The following is a 16,161-nucleotide window of genomic DNA, read 5'->3' as shown; positions in this document are numbered from 1 at the left end:
TCTCTGAGCCAGACAAGCAGAGGTTTCTGTCCTCCACCAGCTGGGAGGCTCCTCCAGATGCCTGGAGCTTCAACATCCATCTGCAGGACTGCAGCCTCCCAGACCTCCTCAAGGGTGTCCTTGTTTTCCTATGGAGACTCTGTGTGTGTGTAGCTCATGATGTTTGCTGTCCCTGCTGCACTGACCATGTTCCTTAGAGGCACATTAGGGAGAACGCTGAACAACAGTGATTCCTATTAGACCAGGGCTGGTGGATGAGCCCAAACTGCTGCTTGTTTTCTCCATCACAGCCCATCAGGATAGCATCTCCTGTGTTCCTGCATCAACCTTGCACAAGCTTATCAGGGAACAGAGCATTTCAGCCAGGCCGGGCAGTCTGCAGAACGCTCTCTGCCTTCCTTGGTCTCATTGGGATAAGATAAAACGTCTGCAGAAAGATTACCTGCTGGTGTTCTGCCTCCAGGGAGTGCAGTGTGCATCTCCAAGGCCATGAGCATGAAGCCAGAGATGGGTGACAACACTCCGTGTCACCTTGCTTAGGTATGCAGGGGCCGTCTTGAACTGTGGAACCAGTAAGAGGTGGGTGAGCAGAGATAGATGGGCTGCAGCAGTGCTGTAGTGCTGCTATGCACCTGGGAGGCATTTTTCACCCCATGTTACTGTCCTGCCCCTTTTTTAAACCAAAATCTGATTTCAGTGGAAATGTCTCCAGCTTCCAAACTCAGTCCTTTATCCGCAGCAGTAGAAACTGCCTTGGTTATCCCAGCACTGCCTTAAGCACCACTGGCTTTTTGGTGCTTTCTAATTACCAGCTGACTGACAGGATATGATTTTAGCCCAAGGAGAGGTTGGACTCAGCTGAACCACCCAGTAAATGAGAGAATCTCCAAAATAACCTCACGGGCTGCAGAGATCAGGCAAGGGATGGGAGATCCCCCTCAGTTCCTGCACACGGTGATCCCTGATGGCTTAGGAAAAAAAAACATCCCTGTCCCGAAAGAGAGGGATTTTCTAAACAAAAACCAACCAACCAACCAAATAAATAAATAACAAGCTTAATTAGGGATTTCAAGAGCAGGAAGCGTGCACATGTGCTAGCCAGAGCACAAATATTTTCTTTCAGTGCTGCTGTCTCAAAGGGTTCAGCAAGGCGATGGAGGCTGGGTTACAGAGCAAGGGTGGCAAACAGTGCCCACCCCTCCGGAAGGCAGCGGGCACAGGGCACTGCTGTTCTGCATCCTTCCCACTGCTCCAGCCTTGGCTTTATCCTCCCGCAGTATATACTGAAGCTATTCACCCATTTGGCTGGAAGGAGATGAGGAGGGAGAGAAAACAAAGTCAAATGAGAGGGAGAAAGGCAGCTTTTGTGCTGCATGTGTTTGCAAAAAAAGAACAGCCCGAGCCCCTTTAGGACGAAGGTCTAATTTATCAGGCTCTGGGCAAGTGGAGTTTCCCAGCCCCACAGCTGTTGCAGGTGGTGGCACTGGGGGCAATGGCAGGGATCAGGTAGGGAGGCAGCACATGGGACACCACAAAGGTCTCCAGTTTGCTGTCCTGCCCTGTTGTTGTCCCCTTTCAACTCCTCCTAAAGGGCTGCTGGCTGCTGCCCAGTTTTGTCCTCGCTGGTCCAGACCAGTAGTGCTGTGTTGAGATGCTGTCCGAGTTTCCCACGGAACACAGCTGTTATGGAATTCCCAGGACAGGGCCATCCCTCAGCACACCAGGGACCAGCTCACCCATTTCCAACAGATGGATGAGAAAATGTTGAAACAACAAATGCAGCCCGTTCCCTGGTGAGTAAAAGGAGACGCTTGAATGCAGCAGGAATCCACTGTGTCCAAATGCACTCAGCTGAGCTAAATCCCCCCTCTGAAGCTGCTGCTCAGCCACAGATGGAGCTTGGCCCACAGAAGCCAATGTCAGCATGGAGCATAATGCCCAGCAATCATAACAGGGACTGCTGGCTTAATCTCTTGTGCATACCTGTAAGTAATAATAATAGTGCAGTGCTGGCATCAGAAGACTGCATGGGACAGGGTGCTGCAGGGGGCACTCACTGCAGCGCCCATAGAGATGGAGGTGGGCACTGATTGCAGGGAGTCTTTTCCTGCCTGCTTGTGCTGCAGCATTGGTCCATTGCTTCTTCCAAGCGATGCTGTGGCCGTGGGGCTGGTGTTTCTGTGCTGAGCACCACACTGGCTCCTGAGTCCTGTGGATGAGCCCCACTGGCAGACTGCAGACCCACAGCCATCCTCCAAGGTCCTTGAATTTTGCCTCACTTTGTGTGTTAGCTGAGCTGGTGGGGTTTAGTTCTTTAGACTGTCTCCAAAAAGGCATAGGGAAAAGAGCCTGGAGTCTCCTTTAATGGAGAAAACCCCAATATACCATCACTTGCATCCATATTCCCCTTTGTTTTTTCCTCCCCGGTGGTGCTGGACACTGTTCCCCTCCCAGCAGCAGCCAGCGAAGTGGGCAGCTCAGTGGGAAGCATCCAATTTCCAGGGCAACCAGTACAGGACCGAGTCCAGAGCTGTGCTCGGCACACAGTGCTGCCGTTATTCCTCCCCGGTTTCCTCTCCATTTGCTTTCTTAATTCAGCTTTTCCTCTGCCAGGGGAGAAGCCAAGAAAGCAGAGATGTGGCACATCCAGAGCCCTCCCTGTGGCCTTCCAAGCACTGGGGGGATTTTCAGCTTTCCAGTTTTAGTAGCAACCCTCCGAGCTCTCCCTGCCCTGAGGTTGGCATATGTCAAAGGGATGATCACAACATAAAGCTGAGGAAGCCAGGAGGCCAGCTCTGATTCCTTAAGGCTTCTCACCAATGACCCATGCCTGATAACAGCACCATGCACCCCAGATAGGGGTCAGCCAGGGCCACCCCCTCCACAAACCTCCTGGGGACAGCAGGAGCACTGGGACAGACACTGGAAGGGCCACGTTCAGATAGAGGGAGCTGGGCAGGAACCAGCACCACTCATCATCATCCTGCAAAACAATGGACAACCCAACCCAGGGTTTCAAAATTCACCCCCACAGGGGAAAGAAGGCAGAAAGCCTCCAAGTCTTATACCAGATTCACAGTCGTGGTGGGGGAGCTGTAACATTCTCCACAACATTCCTTGCTTCTAAGTCTGCGGATGAAGAAGAGTGGTGAGATTAAGGGACTGGGGGTGTGGCATCATCAGTGCTCATTTCACTCCTCTGTAGTTTTCTCATTGCTCTTTGCAGGCTCTCAATATGATTAATGTTCGTTTGCAATCACAGCATCACAAAGGAAAGAGCCTAGGGACGTCCCCGAGGTTCATACTGCAAGTGAAGGCATTTTTCCATGAGTTTGCTTCTTTTTTTCATCCCCCTTAAGTGAGACATTTTAAGAGGAATTATCCATATCTAACACTTCTATTTTTTTAAGCGTGCTTTTCCACCCCCCTCTCCATCCCCTCAAACAGCTGCCAATAGAGCAACGCAGGGCACAGGGCAGCACTGTTAATTTTAGCAGAAGGTCCCAAGAGAGGGAGGCAGCCCCGGGCTGGGCAGGGGATGGAAAGTCACAGGGCTCGCCCGCAGCCCCACTGCTATTTTGGGGCTGACCACGTCCCACCTTGCCCGAGCCCACTGGCACGGAGCAGCCCCGGGTCCTCCCGCAGCCCCACTGCTGCTGCCAAACCCAGCTGAGCTGGGCAGTGGTTTTCAAAGGGAAGTAAACAGGTTTCAGGGCTAAACTGAGCTCCCCAGAACTCATCACACTGGAGCAGTGATGGGGTATTTTCTGCATATGCCCTCATACGCAGTACACAGCAGACTGCTGTGTTTTCAGCCAGTGAAGGAGGCTGTGTCCTCTCCGGTTTCTTTCATGCTGAAAAGTAAAAATCCCTACAAATCAGCTTGGGACAGATGACAGCCCTGCTGTCAGAAAGCATCTCCTTCTGTCTCTCCTACACCATCTTTACCCACCTGTGACTGCCTTTTCCTTCTGGAAAGGATCCTCCCAAATATGTCCTGCCAAAACCAACTCTGTTTTGTCTCCTGCTCTGGGAGGTTTATGGTGCTTCCTGCATCTGGCATGATCATCTGGGACACCTCAAGCCAGGGCTTGTCCTGAAGTGAGCTCAGCTCCAGCAGAAAGTGTCAGAGCAACAGATTGAAAGCTGCATCTTCCCAGAGTGTGTGTGTGCACATGGGGTACCCCAGCACCCACCACGTGCCCTGCAGAGCCCCATCAGGGCACCAACATGGAGGTAGCTGATCACAGACACCTTCCTGAACCCTTCAAGGGCAGCCTTTGGGGGCTCTGTGCTGCGTTTCCATGCCATGAAGGAGCCACCCTGCAGCCCAGCGGCTTCCTTCCCTTTGTGTCCCAGGGGCTGGAAGGTGGATTCCTATGTATTTTCTCAAGTAGCTCCATTCATTGCTTCAGGAGCTGCCAAGCCGCACCTGTCAGCCCCAGCAGGACTCAAGAGTGCACCTTAGGTAAACACTTGAAGCAAGGTGGGACTGCCTGCAGCTTCCAGCATTGGCTATGCTATTCCTTCAGAAGCTTTATGGCACATTCTGCACATCGTAGGTACCAAGCCAAGAAGCTGGGCTGAACCTTCACCCCACAACCCAGGCACACAGCACTTCCATGTTCATGAAGAGATGCAGAGCAGCCCCCTGCAGCAAGGAAGTCCTTTTAGGAAAGGCCGTGAGGCCCTTTAGATACTGGAGATACTGGGCTCATTGCAGGGGGACACACTGAGCAAAGGGTGGAAGGCTCCTTCCCATGGAGGAGCCCACGCACACAGCAGGAACACAGAGCTGCTGCTGGGCTGTGACTCACTGCAGAGCCATGCACAGCTGGGCTTCTTCTCCCCTCCCACAACCCTCCGGCTGAAAACCTGCACTGACAGCCACTCCTCTATCTCCATCTGCCTCCAGCAGAGCCAGTGCCCGCTCACCTGTGTCACCCTACTGCAAAGCCCTTCAGGAACAGGCACTGGAAGAGATGCTGGGAGAAGCAGCACTCCACACTCACTCATCTTCCCCTCTCACCCCATCCTTCCCTGCTGCACCCCAAGGCTGCAGCTCACAGCTCTGTGCCCTGAGCTCACTGCACGGTGATCAGTGGCAGCTCAGTAAGCAACATTCCCCCAGAGGTCCAAGGGCACTCTGCCTATCTGTGTGCACTTTGGGTTCATTGTATGGAAGAAGCATCCACCAGAGACTAATGCAGGAACAGTCCTCTCCAAAAGCACTTCTTGGAGAGCTCTTCCCTTCCTACTCTTTGCTCTCCCTCCCAGAGCTCAGAGTAGTGAAGGCTGCTCGCACCAGCAAGTCTATGACTGCAGGGTTATGAATCCCTTTGTATCTTCACTCATTTTTCTCTCCTTCCCTTAGAGTAGAATTGTTCACCTCCTGGGGAGCCCCAGGATTCCCTGCACTGCTTCAGCCCAGATCTGCCCAAGGGGTTTACAGGGGGATGAAGAAATCTGGATTTGGAACTGGGGTTATCTCGAGTTCAGCCCTCAGCCCCGCAAACCTCTTGGCTTTGCTGCAAGTTGAGGTCAAGCCCTGCGGGCTCTGCTCCTGTTTGCATTGCCAGCGGAGTGAGCGTCAGGGTGCTGTGGGGTGTAGGAAGCACCAAGCAGGACCACGAGCTGGGCAAAGCACCGCGAGTACTACAAAGGCACCACCTTCTGCCTGTCACCTCAGCTTCAGATACATCCAATGACCCTCAAGATGTGTGAGGTCCACACTTTCTCTTGGCAGTCTGACATCTCCATCTTCTTGCGAATGCAGAGAGGGCTTCTTATTTATTAATTTATTTTTGCAAGCTCTCTTGTCATTTCTACAGCTCCTTAAATCCTGAGGTCACAGAGCCAGCCAACTGCTCCAGCTCTGCCTCCCAATCCCTGCCATCCCCTCAGGCTGGGCAGTGTGCCCCACACAGGAGCTCACCCCATGCGCACAGTGGGTGGGGGTCCCATTCCTCCCAATAGCCAGGAGAACATCAGGACCCCTCATGCCAACACGCTGTATTTCCAGAAGTGGCTGCACTGCTGCATCAGGCTTCTCATTGCTTTCTCCCAAACCCAGGGTTTAAGTCGCCACGTATGTAAAGAAATCCCTGATCCCTGTTATAATTATCCTCCTGGCACTGCCATTTGTCTGAGCTATTAGAAGAGGGCTTAGCTTTGGGCTGCAATAAAGCGCACTGAGCAATTGCCACGTTGTCAGTTACAAAGACGTGGTTTCTTTTCTCTTGCTTTTTTTTTTTCCCCTCCCTAAAATTCTTTCCAGATGTCTCTTCTTTTTTTTTTCTCCTTCCTCCACAGAACTACCAACAGCTGCATGACTTCAATGCGAGCCGTGACTAATCCAGCACAGAGAGCATTCAACTCCTTGGGTGTGGGTCAGAAACTTGGATCCTGGGGATGCATGACCTCTGGAGCCATGGAACCTCTGAGCGGCACTGAGCTGAGGAGCAGAAGGTTCTCCAGATGTGCTTACCTCTATTAGAAGGACCCACGTGGCGTTAGACACCATCACTGAGTGTTCTCCATAGGCACAGAGGTGGTCCCTTCTGATATGTCCATGTGGGTGGCAGCAGCATCCACACAGCAGCCATGGATGGCTTAGGGGCTGCATGCAGCCACATACAGCAGGCTCCTTGGGATCTTCCCTTTCACCTTCCTGGGATTCCAACTGCAGATATTCCCCACCTCAACGGGAAGTGGCAATGGTGTCACAGTCCCCAGAGACACTCTTCTGGGACACCCAGACACTCTAGCATCCCAACAGCCTCCCTTCTTGGCTGCTGCTTTTGCTTTGCAATGCAGCACCATGGCCATGCTGTCTGTTGCGGTGAAATGCAAGGAGAGGGGTGGTGCTGGGGACTTCATCCTAAGCAGGAAGAACAGAAGTGCAAAGACAGTCCCAAAAGGCTTGGCTGCCTCTGGCTGGGCAGCTGCTTAGGCTGAGTAAGGGGCTGTAAGGTTAGAATACCAAGTGATATCAGACTGAACGGGCCTGCAGATTTCCAGGATAGTGGTTTTGCTTTTCTCCCAGCTGAGCACTTCTGTGCCCACTGGAAACACATCTCAGACATGCTATAAATCTCTGCACTCTGGAAAATGGGGATCATGCTTTCCTCCCCCTTCCCACAAGGCATTTCCTTATAGCAGCAGAGAACGGAGGAGCAATGTCCCTTCTTTCTTCTGTATCCTCCTGAGAATGGAACGCACCAGCTCAGAGACCAAACTACCACAAAACAGCAGCACTTTATGCTTTAATGCAAGCTACGGTGCCAAGAGCTGCACAAACCGAGCAGGGACATGGCTTTCCTCCCATAGAACTGACAAAGTCATCTCAGATATGTGGGGGGTTGAGGTGGGGGGAGGAGGGGGGGTTAGGGTCCCTCCAGCCCCTCCGTCCGTTTGACTTCTCTGGCCTGCCCTGCACTCGGGGCCGCGCCTCTGCCTGCACTTGGGGTTGGGACAGCCCACCGCGGGGAGAGGGAGAGGAAGGGACCGATTTGGAAAGATAGCACGGAGGAGGAGGAGGAGAGGAAACCCAGCCCACACTTTGCCTTCCTGCTGCCTCCTTCTAAAACCTGCAGACTCCTCCAGTCCTTCCCAGCGCCTGGAGTTCCCTCAGCCCTGCTCGGGACTACGAGGTACGGCCAGAGCCCCACTCCTTCCCTTCCCCCCGCAACACTCAGCCCCGACCACCGCCGTGCGATGCCTTTGGGGACCCCTCCTGCCTCTTTTCTCGCTTTTCTTTGCAGCATCTCAGCTCAAACTGTAGCTCATTTTTACTGCCAGATCCCCCCGGCTTTGGTGTCACCTGGCCGCACAGCTCAGGCCGCCCTTAATTACCGGACCCTTTCTTTCCTCTGGGCTGTGGGTTATTTCCTTGCTGAGATGCTCTGGACCGACGTCCGGGCACAGAGAATATCTCGAGATGAAAGGGGCCCATAAGGATAACCGACCTGCAGCAAATCGGCCCCAGCGTGCGCGGTCCGGGCTGAGACAGCGATGTTACTCACCGGGATATCTGGGGGGATGAACAAAAGAGCTGTCGGCTTTATCTCAGTGCGGCCGCTCTCGTTTTCTCCTGCGAAAACAACAAAACGAGACACTCAGCTTTTCGTCCCGAGCAGACTTTGAAACCTTTTCAGCTCCTGCTGGCTGCCCTGCTTTGCTTAGCTCCAGCTGCTCAGCTGAAGGAGGGAGAGGCGGGGGTGAAGGGACAAAGCTCTTTTCTATTTTGGCTTAGCTTTGATGGTTTGAGGTCAGCCGCTACTCCCGTCCAGGCAGAAGAGCCAAGGACTCGCTTCCTTTAAAGGCAGCAGCCGACCTCTGGGTGCGGTGACGTACGGCCTTAACTCCGCTTTGTGCCCCCGACGGAGGGCACTGTGCGGGACGGGGGCTCAGCTCCCACCCCAGCGAGACGCAGCGCTTTCGAGCTGCAGTGAAATCGGGGGCGCAGGGGAGGTGAGCGGAGCACCGGGAGCTCGGAACGGCCCGAAACTCTCCGCCACCCCTTCCAAGGACAATAATAAACGGCGGCAGCCCGGCAGGGTGGGCCGGATGGGTTTTACGTGGAAATTAAAAGCTGTCGCGTAGTGCGCAGCTGCTGCAGCCCGGCTATTGTCTGCCACATCGGCAGGAGCGGGGATGCGGGCGGTGATGGGAGGGGGAAAAGCAGAAATAAACTTTTCAAGCTTTCTGCAAGCCCCTCCTTCCGCAGCTCTCCGCTCTTCCATGACTCAGCCCCGGAGGAATGTCGGCTCCCATGGAAACCCCTCCTGGGTCCGCTGCTCGGATGGATGTCGGGGCTGTTATCGCGGCAGCGGCAGGGCGAGCCCAGGGAATGCTTTGAAGATGGTTCGCATTTTTGCAGCGTGTTTAGCGGGAGGGTTCTTTGCTCTCTGCTTTGTGGAGCTGCGCATCAGCGAGAGATCGGCTTTCCGTGCTCCCCGGGAGCCGGAGGGACCCGCTTGCACCTGGCATGGCACTCTCTAGCAAAAGGAGAAGCTGAGGCAGGACAGCCAAAAGCTGCATTGCTGCTTCTTCCCGATTGCAGTCTGCAAGGGGCTCATCTGTGCTCTTCTCTTGGTGCTGCTTTAACTGTTTCCCACTCTGGATGCAATCTGCAACCAAAGCTAGCTGTGACAGCTTCAGGCCAGCACACAGCTGCATTGGCATGAGGGCTCTCATCCTGTTAGAAGTGAGCTCTGTAAAGATCTGCTGTGTATATAAGCATAGTCACAGCACCTCGATAACTGTTTGCAAGGTTTATGAGTTAACAGTGCAGTGGTGGGTGGCTGCACCTTTAGTAACTGCATGGGGAGATGTGGTGGGCAGGGTGTGTGCAAGCATGCGCAGGGGCTATAGGGAATTCCTCTTGGCCCTGTGAGCCCACGGTGTGTGAGGGATCCCTCTGCAGTGGCCACACTGTCACCAAGTGAGATGTGGGAGGGTTCTTACCCTGCCATCACCCACCCACAGTGCTGGGAGGTGGCATTAGGCCTGGGGTCCTTGTCTGTCCTGTGCCTCAGGGAGGAGCTGTCAAAATGGCCAGGCAGAGGCTCCTCCCCACGCTAACGTGGCATCCCATGGGGCTTATGCAACCCTGGCCACGGCCAGTGCCACATGGACCACGTTCCTCCATCCCCTGTCCTCCTCCACCCACAAAAGCACTCTGGTGGGATGGGAGGAGACAAACGGGACTGAGCAGACCCATCAGGAGGCATTTATGGGAGCCACAAGACCATGTTTACACAGCAGCAGGGAGATGAAGGCCCTACTTAGGATACAAGTGGGGTCAAGTGTAGTCTAGCCCATGAGGACAATGAGCTGTGACCTCCCCCTTGCTCCCCACAAAAACAAACCCCATCAGAGCAGAGGGAATATTGCTCCATAGCCCCGGCACACAGCTCTGAGCTCATCATGGTTCCAGCTACCAGAGAGCAGCCTCGCTACTGTGCCAACCCCAAACCTGTGCCAGCTTTCATGTGCCATCACTAGCACAGAACACTTTCTGCCTAGCATATTCCCTACGCCCAAGAGGTTCTGGCTTCTTAGAAAGCACTGCCTCCCATTGGTACCTGTTGGCTAGCAGCATCCTCTTGGATAGCAGGACCATGGCAGACCCGCAGGGAGGGACTCACTGATTTGCATTGAGCCATGCTCTTCTGCCAAAGCAACGTCAACAGCTCCCGAGCTGTTATTTCAGGAGTTCTGGCCATCAGGCATTCAGGAAAGGCTGTGCCCTTGCAAAACAGTCAGGGTCTCACAAATACTGCAGTGCCCTCTGTGTGCAGCCACTGACTCCAGGAAGATGTTGTTTTTCAAACAAACTTGTTTTCCTATCTCTGGCATAGGACAGCTCAGCAAGTTGTTTGCTCAGACTCCTTCATGCTCCTTCTTTCTCCAAACACAACACCAGCAGCTCCAGCTGTCTGCTGGCTCGTAGCAAGCATGTAATCCTCTGACCCCAGCTCAATGCATGCCCAAGCTTTGAAACTCAGTGCTTGAGGAGCTTGGGGAAATGATCTGAGAGGGCCTTGGTCTGGGGTTAGGTTCTTCTTCCACATGCACACGCCATGGCCTGTCCTCGAGGCTGGGTTCTGCCCACAGAGCATCACTGAGCCTCAGAGCACCTTCCAAGGCAAACAAGCCCCTTGGGAGAAGCCCAGAAGCAGCCTTTACAAGCCAGGGGATGGCAGCAAGGGAGGAAATGGCCACATTCAGTACTTTTCCACCTCCCCTCCCAAAAACCATCTCACCAGGAGGGCAGAGCCAGCCACCTCAGTCAGGTCCTGGCAGAGCTCTCAGCAGTCTCCCCAGCAAATAAAGGCAGGGGGCTACCCCAGCCATATCCATGCAAGTGGAGTAGAAGGAGCCATAGCACAAGGACTGACCTCAGTGGTGGTGGGAACATCACTCCTGTGGGTAGAAGGGAGCAGGTACCCCACTGCGGGGAGACATGGGATGCTGCTGGCATATCCAGCACCCATCTGAGGGGCTCTGTCCTTCCAAGCAGAAACCAGAGGGCACATGGGGTGAGCTCACTTCTGCAGCTCTCTCCTCCTGGATCGCATCACAGCCCTCCAAGCCAGTTTGGACCTTCAGGTCTGAACAGGAAAGAGAAAAAGCATAGCAGAAACCACAGCATTTGGGATGCCAGAGATGGACGTCTGAGTCCAAGCGGGAAGCACTTTTCTTAGAGATTTAATCCTCAGGCAGCCTTCCCTCTTTCCTGACTCCATTTTCTCTGAATGACAAAATCATGGAGACTTTCACTGCCTGTTCCTGGGCCTCTATTTGGTCTGAAATAATTCCTGTGGCGAAAAGGGGAACAGCCATCTTAGCTCAGTTCTTCTAATGCATCCTGGAAAGTGATGGAAATCTAAACCCTCACCCTCCTCACTCTGCAAAATAAAAGGAATTTGTCTTGGAAACAGTATTTGGCTTCAGGTTTCAGCCAGAAAAGCCAGCATGTGGGGCTGCAGCATTGACCAGACAAGGCAGGAAATGGAGCAAGCACCCTTCTCTGTGTCTGACTGCCAGCTGTGAGCTCAGCTCAGAGCTGAAAGGCACAGGGAGCTGCGCTGCTCTCCTTGCTCATCCCTCCTCTTCCTCTCCTTTATTCAGGGCTTGCTGAAAGATGAGAGCCTGGATTTTCTTCCTCCTCTGCCTGGCAGGCAAAGCCCTGGCAGCTCCAGTGAGTAATGGAACCTCCCTCTCCGCTGCACCTAACAGGGACATTTTCCCCACCCCCTTCAAAGGACAGGCAGAGCAGCTTCATGCTCTCCTATAGTCCCCAAAGGATGGGGGAGGTGGAAATCCAAGGGTGACCCTGCCATCTGCCCCAGGGTGTCACTGCCTTGGGATCACTGTCCCCACAGCCCCCAGCTTATGGTCCTTTTTCCTTGCAGCAAGAGGCTCTGCCTGATGAGACAGAGGTGATTGAAGATGTCACCACAGAGGTAGGTGGCCACACTGCCCCCAGTCACCCATCCCTCATGGCACACGCTGTCCCGGGAAGAGCAAAGGGCTTGGAAACCTTTCCTTGGGCTGCTCTCCCTTGTGCTCTGCAAATTCCCCATGGTGGAAATGAGTGACGTTTCTCAGATTTCTTCCTCCAGGCATCAATGTTTGCCTGGAAGAAGTTCTTGCATCAGCTCTTCCAAAGCATCCAAAGCATCCTCCAGAGCACGGGGCAGTGGGGGCTGTGCACACCCCTTGGACACATCACCCTCTTTTGCAGGAGCCTGTGGGGGCCAACCCCGTCCAGGTGGAGGTGGGAGAGTTTGAGGAACCCACAGAAGACGTAGAGGAGATCGTTGCAGAAAGTGAGTCACTCTTCCTATGCCCCACAGCTTTTGCCCTCTAGTAGGTGGAGATGCCATCCCTTCCTTGGTAGGGGACACACAATCACTCCAAAGAAGCCCAGGAAAAGCCTGAAGGACAGGCTCTGTTTCCCTGGGGGGAGCACAGGGCAGGTTCTAACATCATTCCCTGACTTGTTCCAGATCCCTGCCAGAACCATCACTGCAAGCACGGCAAGGTGTGCGAGGTGGATGACAACAACTCACCCATGTGTGTGTGCCAGGACCCCTCCAGCTGCCCGGCCACCTCTGGCGTCTTTGAGAAGGTGAGGGAAGAAGCAGGGTAATGGTGGGAGCAGGGAAGATCCAGAGGTTGCAGGTCCCATTGTCCACCTCAGGGAAGAAGACACGGGCCTCTTCTGGAGGTTCTTAAACAGCATCTCCCCATCCTGTGCAGGTCTGCGGCACTGACAACAAGACCTACGACTCCTCCTGCCACTTCTTTGCCACCAAGTGCACCTTGGAGGGGACCAAGAAGGGACACAAACTGCACCTGGACTACATCGGGCCTTGCAAATGTAAGTGGGATCCTTGCCTTAGACAAGGGATGGCTAACCTGAGCATAGCCCCTTAGCCCAGGGGTTAAGGGAGAGCAGAGGTCCAGATGAGCTCAGGGGCAGGGAGGGAGGATGCTGACCACTGTGTGTATGGCCTCCAGTCATCCCTCCCTGCCTGGACACCGAGCTGACAGAGTTCCCCCTGCGCATGAGGGACTGGCTGAAGAATGTGCTGATCACCCTGTATGAGCGCGATGAAGACAACAACCTGCTGACCGAGAAGCAGAAGCTCAAGGTAAGGACTTGGGGAGGGAACCCAGGAGCTCACCCCACCAATAGGACCCAGCACAGAAGGGGACCTTACATCCACATGGCACCTGTGCACCAAAGCCACAGCATCACTCCCAAGCACTAAACCAAACCTTCAATCCTGCAGCTCTCTCCATGCACCCAGAGAGCTCTCCCTCAAAATGCTGGCACCCCACATGCAGCCCCACTAGAGAAGCCCCTCACGCCTTAATCCCCACCGACAAAGGGTCCCCAATTTCTCCTATGACAGGTGAAGAAGATCCACGAGAATGAGAAGCGCCTGGAGGCCGGTGACCACACTGTGGAGCTGCTGGCCCGTGACTTTGAGAAGAACTACAACATGTACATCTTCCCCGTGCACTGGCAGTTTGGGCAGCTGGACCAGCACCCCATTGATGGGTGAGTGTTGGCAGAGCGAGATGGGCACCCAGCACCTCTCCCTGCCCAAGGTGGTTTGGTGGCAGCAGGAGTTGGAGCAAGCTGGAGGTGTGACATGAGCATTATGGAGAACAAGAACTGCACACATCTGGCAGGGGCTGGGGTGAAGCTGAGGAAGAGGCAGCTTCATCTTCTGTCAACAGCTCTGCTGCAGAAAGAGGAGCCCCAGCTGCTGCTACCTCCCTTGGGTGGAGTTTCGGCATACTCAGATTTAGTGCTGGGTGATAGTTCCCTAAAACACCTCCATCCAAAGGCCCTGGGGATACCTTCCATAGCTGAAAGAGCTGCTGGCTTAGCTGTGAATTGGACACGTGCCTGGGAGCGATTGCACACACAGCCCCATGGAGGGGGCAGCCTGTGAGCACCTCCATCACAGGCTCTTTAATGACTAGCACAGCCAGCTGCATAAGCAGACACATCAGTGATCTCCACAGTGCTCAGTGATGGGTGCTGGGAGGGCACTGGGAAAGCAGCTTGAAACAGAGTGAGGGCTGGGGTCCTACTTTGGCTCCCATGGCTGGCAATGGGATACTGACTGCATGGGAACCTTGACAGGTACCTGTCCCACACTGAGCTGGCCCCACTCCGTGCCCCACTCATCCCCATGGAGCACTGCACCACCCGCTTCTTTGAGGCCTGTGACTTAGACAACGACAAGTACATCGCCCTGGAGGAATGGGCCAGCTGCTTTGGCATTAAGGAGAGTAAGTACCTGCCTGGAGACCCCTACCAAAAGCCCCCACTGGGATGAAACAGTGGTCCCTGGGAGCGGAATGCAGAGGAGAAGTGGGGAGGGGGTGCAGGACAGCATTGTCCTCTAACTTCAACTTTCTCTTTTCCTTCCACAGAGGACATAGACAAGGATCTGGTGATCTAAAGCCCCAGCTTCCTCCTCCGCTGCCAACTTTGTCTTGTTTTAACCTTCCCACTTCCTTCGGTTTTTGAACTGCTTTTGTTTTGTTTTCCCTGGGAACAAGGTGCTAATATAGGTCTAAATGTATGTAGTATCGGTGCTAAGAGAAATAACAGTCCTTCATAGCCTAACCTGTTACCACTAGATTACCCACCCGCTGTTTCCACCTGCTCTCACCAGCCCTCTCAACGTGTCTTCACAATTGACCAACCCTGTTCCCATCCTAAACATCCGCTCCATCTCCGTATCCGCCCTCAGACCGACTCCTGTTAACTCCTGACTAACAGCACAGATTGCCCTCATGCAGGGAAGGCAGAGCCAGAGGATGTGAGAAATGGGGCTTTCTGAGCAGAGCAGCTGCAGGTGACATTGCGGCCAGCCGGCTCATGATATGGGGGATGGGGGGAGCTGAGGAAGGCATAGAAAGGCAGGATGTCATTTTGCTTTTTGGTCCCATTTTTTTCCCTCCTCTCTAATAAGTTTCATTCCCAGGGCTTGAATTTAACAATCACTGGGCACCAAAACAAAGGGCTAATCCATAGAAACAAGCGGGGAAGCACCCCCTCCCCAAACAACGAAAGAAAAACAAACCCCAAATGAAACAAAATACATCCCACCCTGTAAAACCCCCTCAAAGAAAAATAAAGGTTTGAAAGTGCTTCGTGCTTTACCGTCACTCACCAGTTGTACTGCAGTTGTGTTCTCTGTGCTGGAAGGTGCGATGCGGTGCGGACATGGCTGCTAGTGGCCGGCCTGGCTCTTGTGGTTCTGCTGCAGCTGAGATAAGGCACTCGGCTGTCCCACATCACGGTGTCCTTAAGCACTTCTCACCTCTGCTTTGGTCATCCTTAAATTCCAGCCCTGTTCTCCCAGGGGAGCTGCATGTGCCACACACACCCCGTGCACTATTTCCTCCCGGTGTGGATTTCTGGGTTGAGGGATGGGTGGGAAGGAAGGGAGAAGGTATTTGGATTTTGCCTTATAGAAAGAGTTCTGATGGGAGCAAAGGGGGTGGTTAAGTCTCACAGGCTGAGAACTCTTTTTTCTTACCTCTGAGTGTTCCTTGTGCCTTATATTATGACATTTCTGCCACAGTGTGAGCAACCCAATGAGTCTGTAATAAAAAAATACCAATTTGAAACACTGATACAGAACGAGTTTGCGGTGTTCCCATTTCTTCTCACCCCGAATTGGGAGGGGGGGGCTGCACATGGATCCCACAGAGACAACACTTCTGCACATCTCAGGTTTGACCTCCAAGACCCCAAAGGTGCTGAATATTCAGGGCCTTCATCAAGATAGCAATAGGACAAAAGGGAATGGCCTTAAGCTGTGCTAGCAGAGATTCAGGTTGGATGTTAGAAGCAATGCCTTCTCAGAAAGGGTGGCGATGCAGCAGCACTGCTGCCCGGGAAGTGTTTGTGAGCTGTGGAGATGTGGTCAGTGGGCATGGTGGGATGGGCTGGGGTTGGACTTGGGGATCTCAGGGGTCTTTTCCATCCTTAATGGCTCTGTGATTTGGAATATCTATGGAGAACGCTCAGTTTCCTCAACCCAACTGTCTCCTTCAAGAAGGCACCAATGTGAACATCACATTTTTGGGATGGGCTCAGTGCACTTCATGCCAAGG

At 53.7% G+C, this 16,161-nt stretch overlaps 1 protein-coding gene across 1 annotated transcript; it reads left to right on the top strand.

Moving 5' to 3' along the window:
- The first annotated feature begins 7,484 nt into the window (after window positions 1-7,484).
- SPARC (secreted protein acidic and cysteine rich) lies at window positions 7,485-15,678 on the top strand. Its single transcript, XM_072348442.1, has 10 exons — window positions 7,485-7,652; window positions 11,638-11,707; window positions 11,922-11,972; window positions 12,254-12,338; window positions 12,519-12,640; window positions 12,772-12,892; window positions 13,033-13,166; window positions 13,431-13,579; window positions 14,174-14,322; window positions 14,467-15,678. The coding sequence occupies exons 2-10, from the start codon at window positions 11,651-11,653 to the stop codon at window positions 14,493-14,495; spliced, it is 897 nt and encodes a 298-aa protein (XP_072204543.1). The 5' UTR covers window positions 7,485-7,652; window positions 11,638-11,650; the 3' UTR covers window positions 14,496-15,678.
- Window positions 15,679-16,161: the final 483 nt, after the last annotated feature.

This window comes from Excalfactoria chinensis, chromosome 13, assembly GCF_039878825.1.
Source record: "Excalfactoria chinensis isolate bCotChi1 chromosome 13, bCotChi1.hap2, whole genome shotgun sequence".
Lineage (NCBI taxonomy): Eukaryota > Metazoa > Chordata > Aves > Galliformes > Phasianidae > Excalfactoria > Excalfactoria chinensis.
Note: the sequence above shows the minus strand (reverse complement) of the source record. Positions and strands in the feature narration are given on the sequence as shown.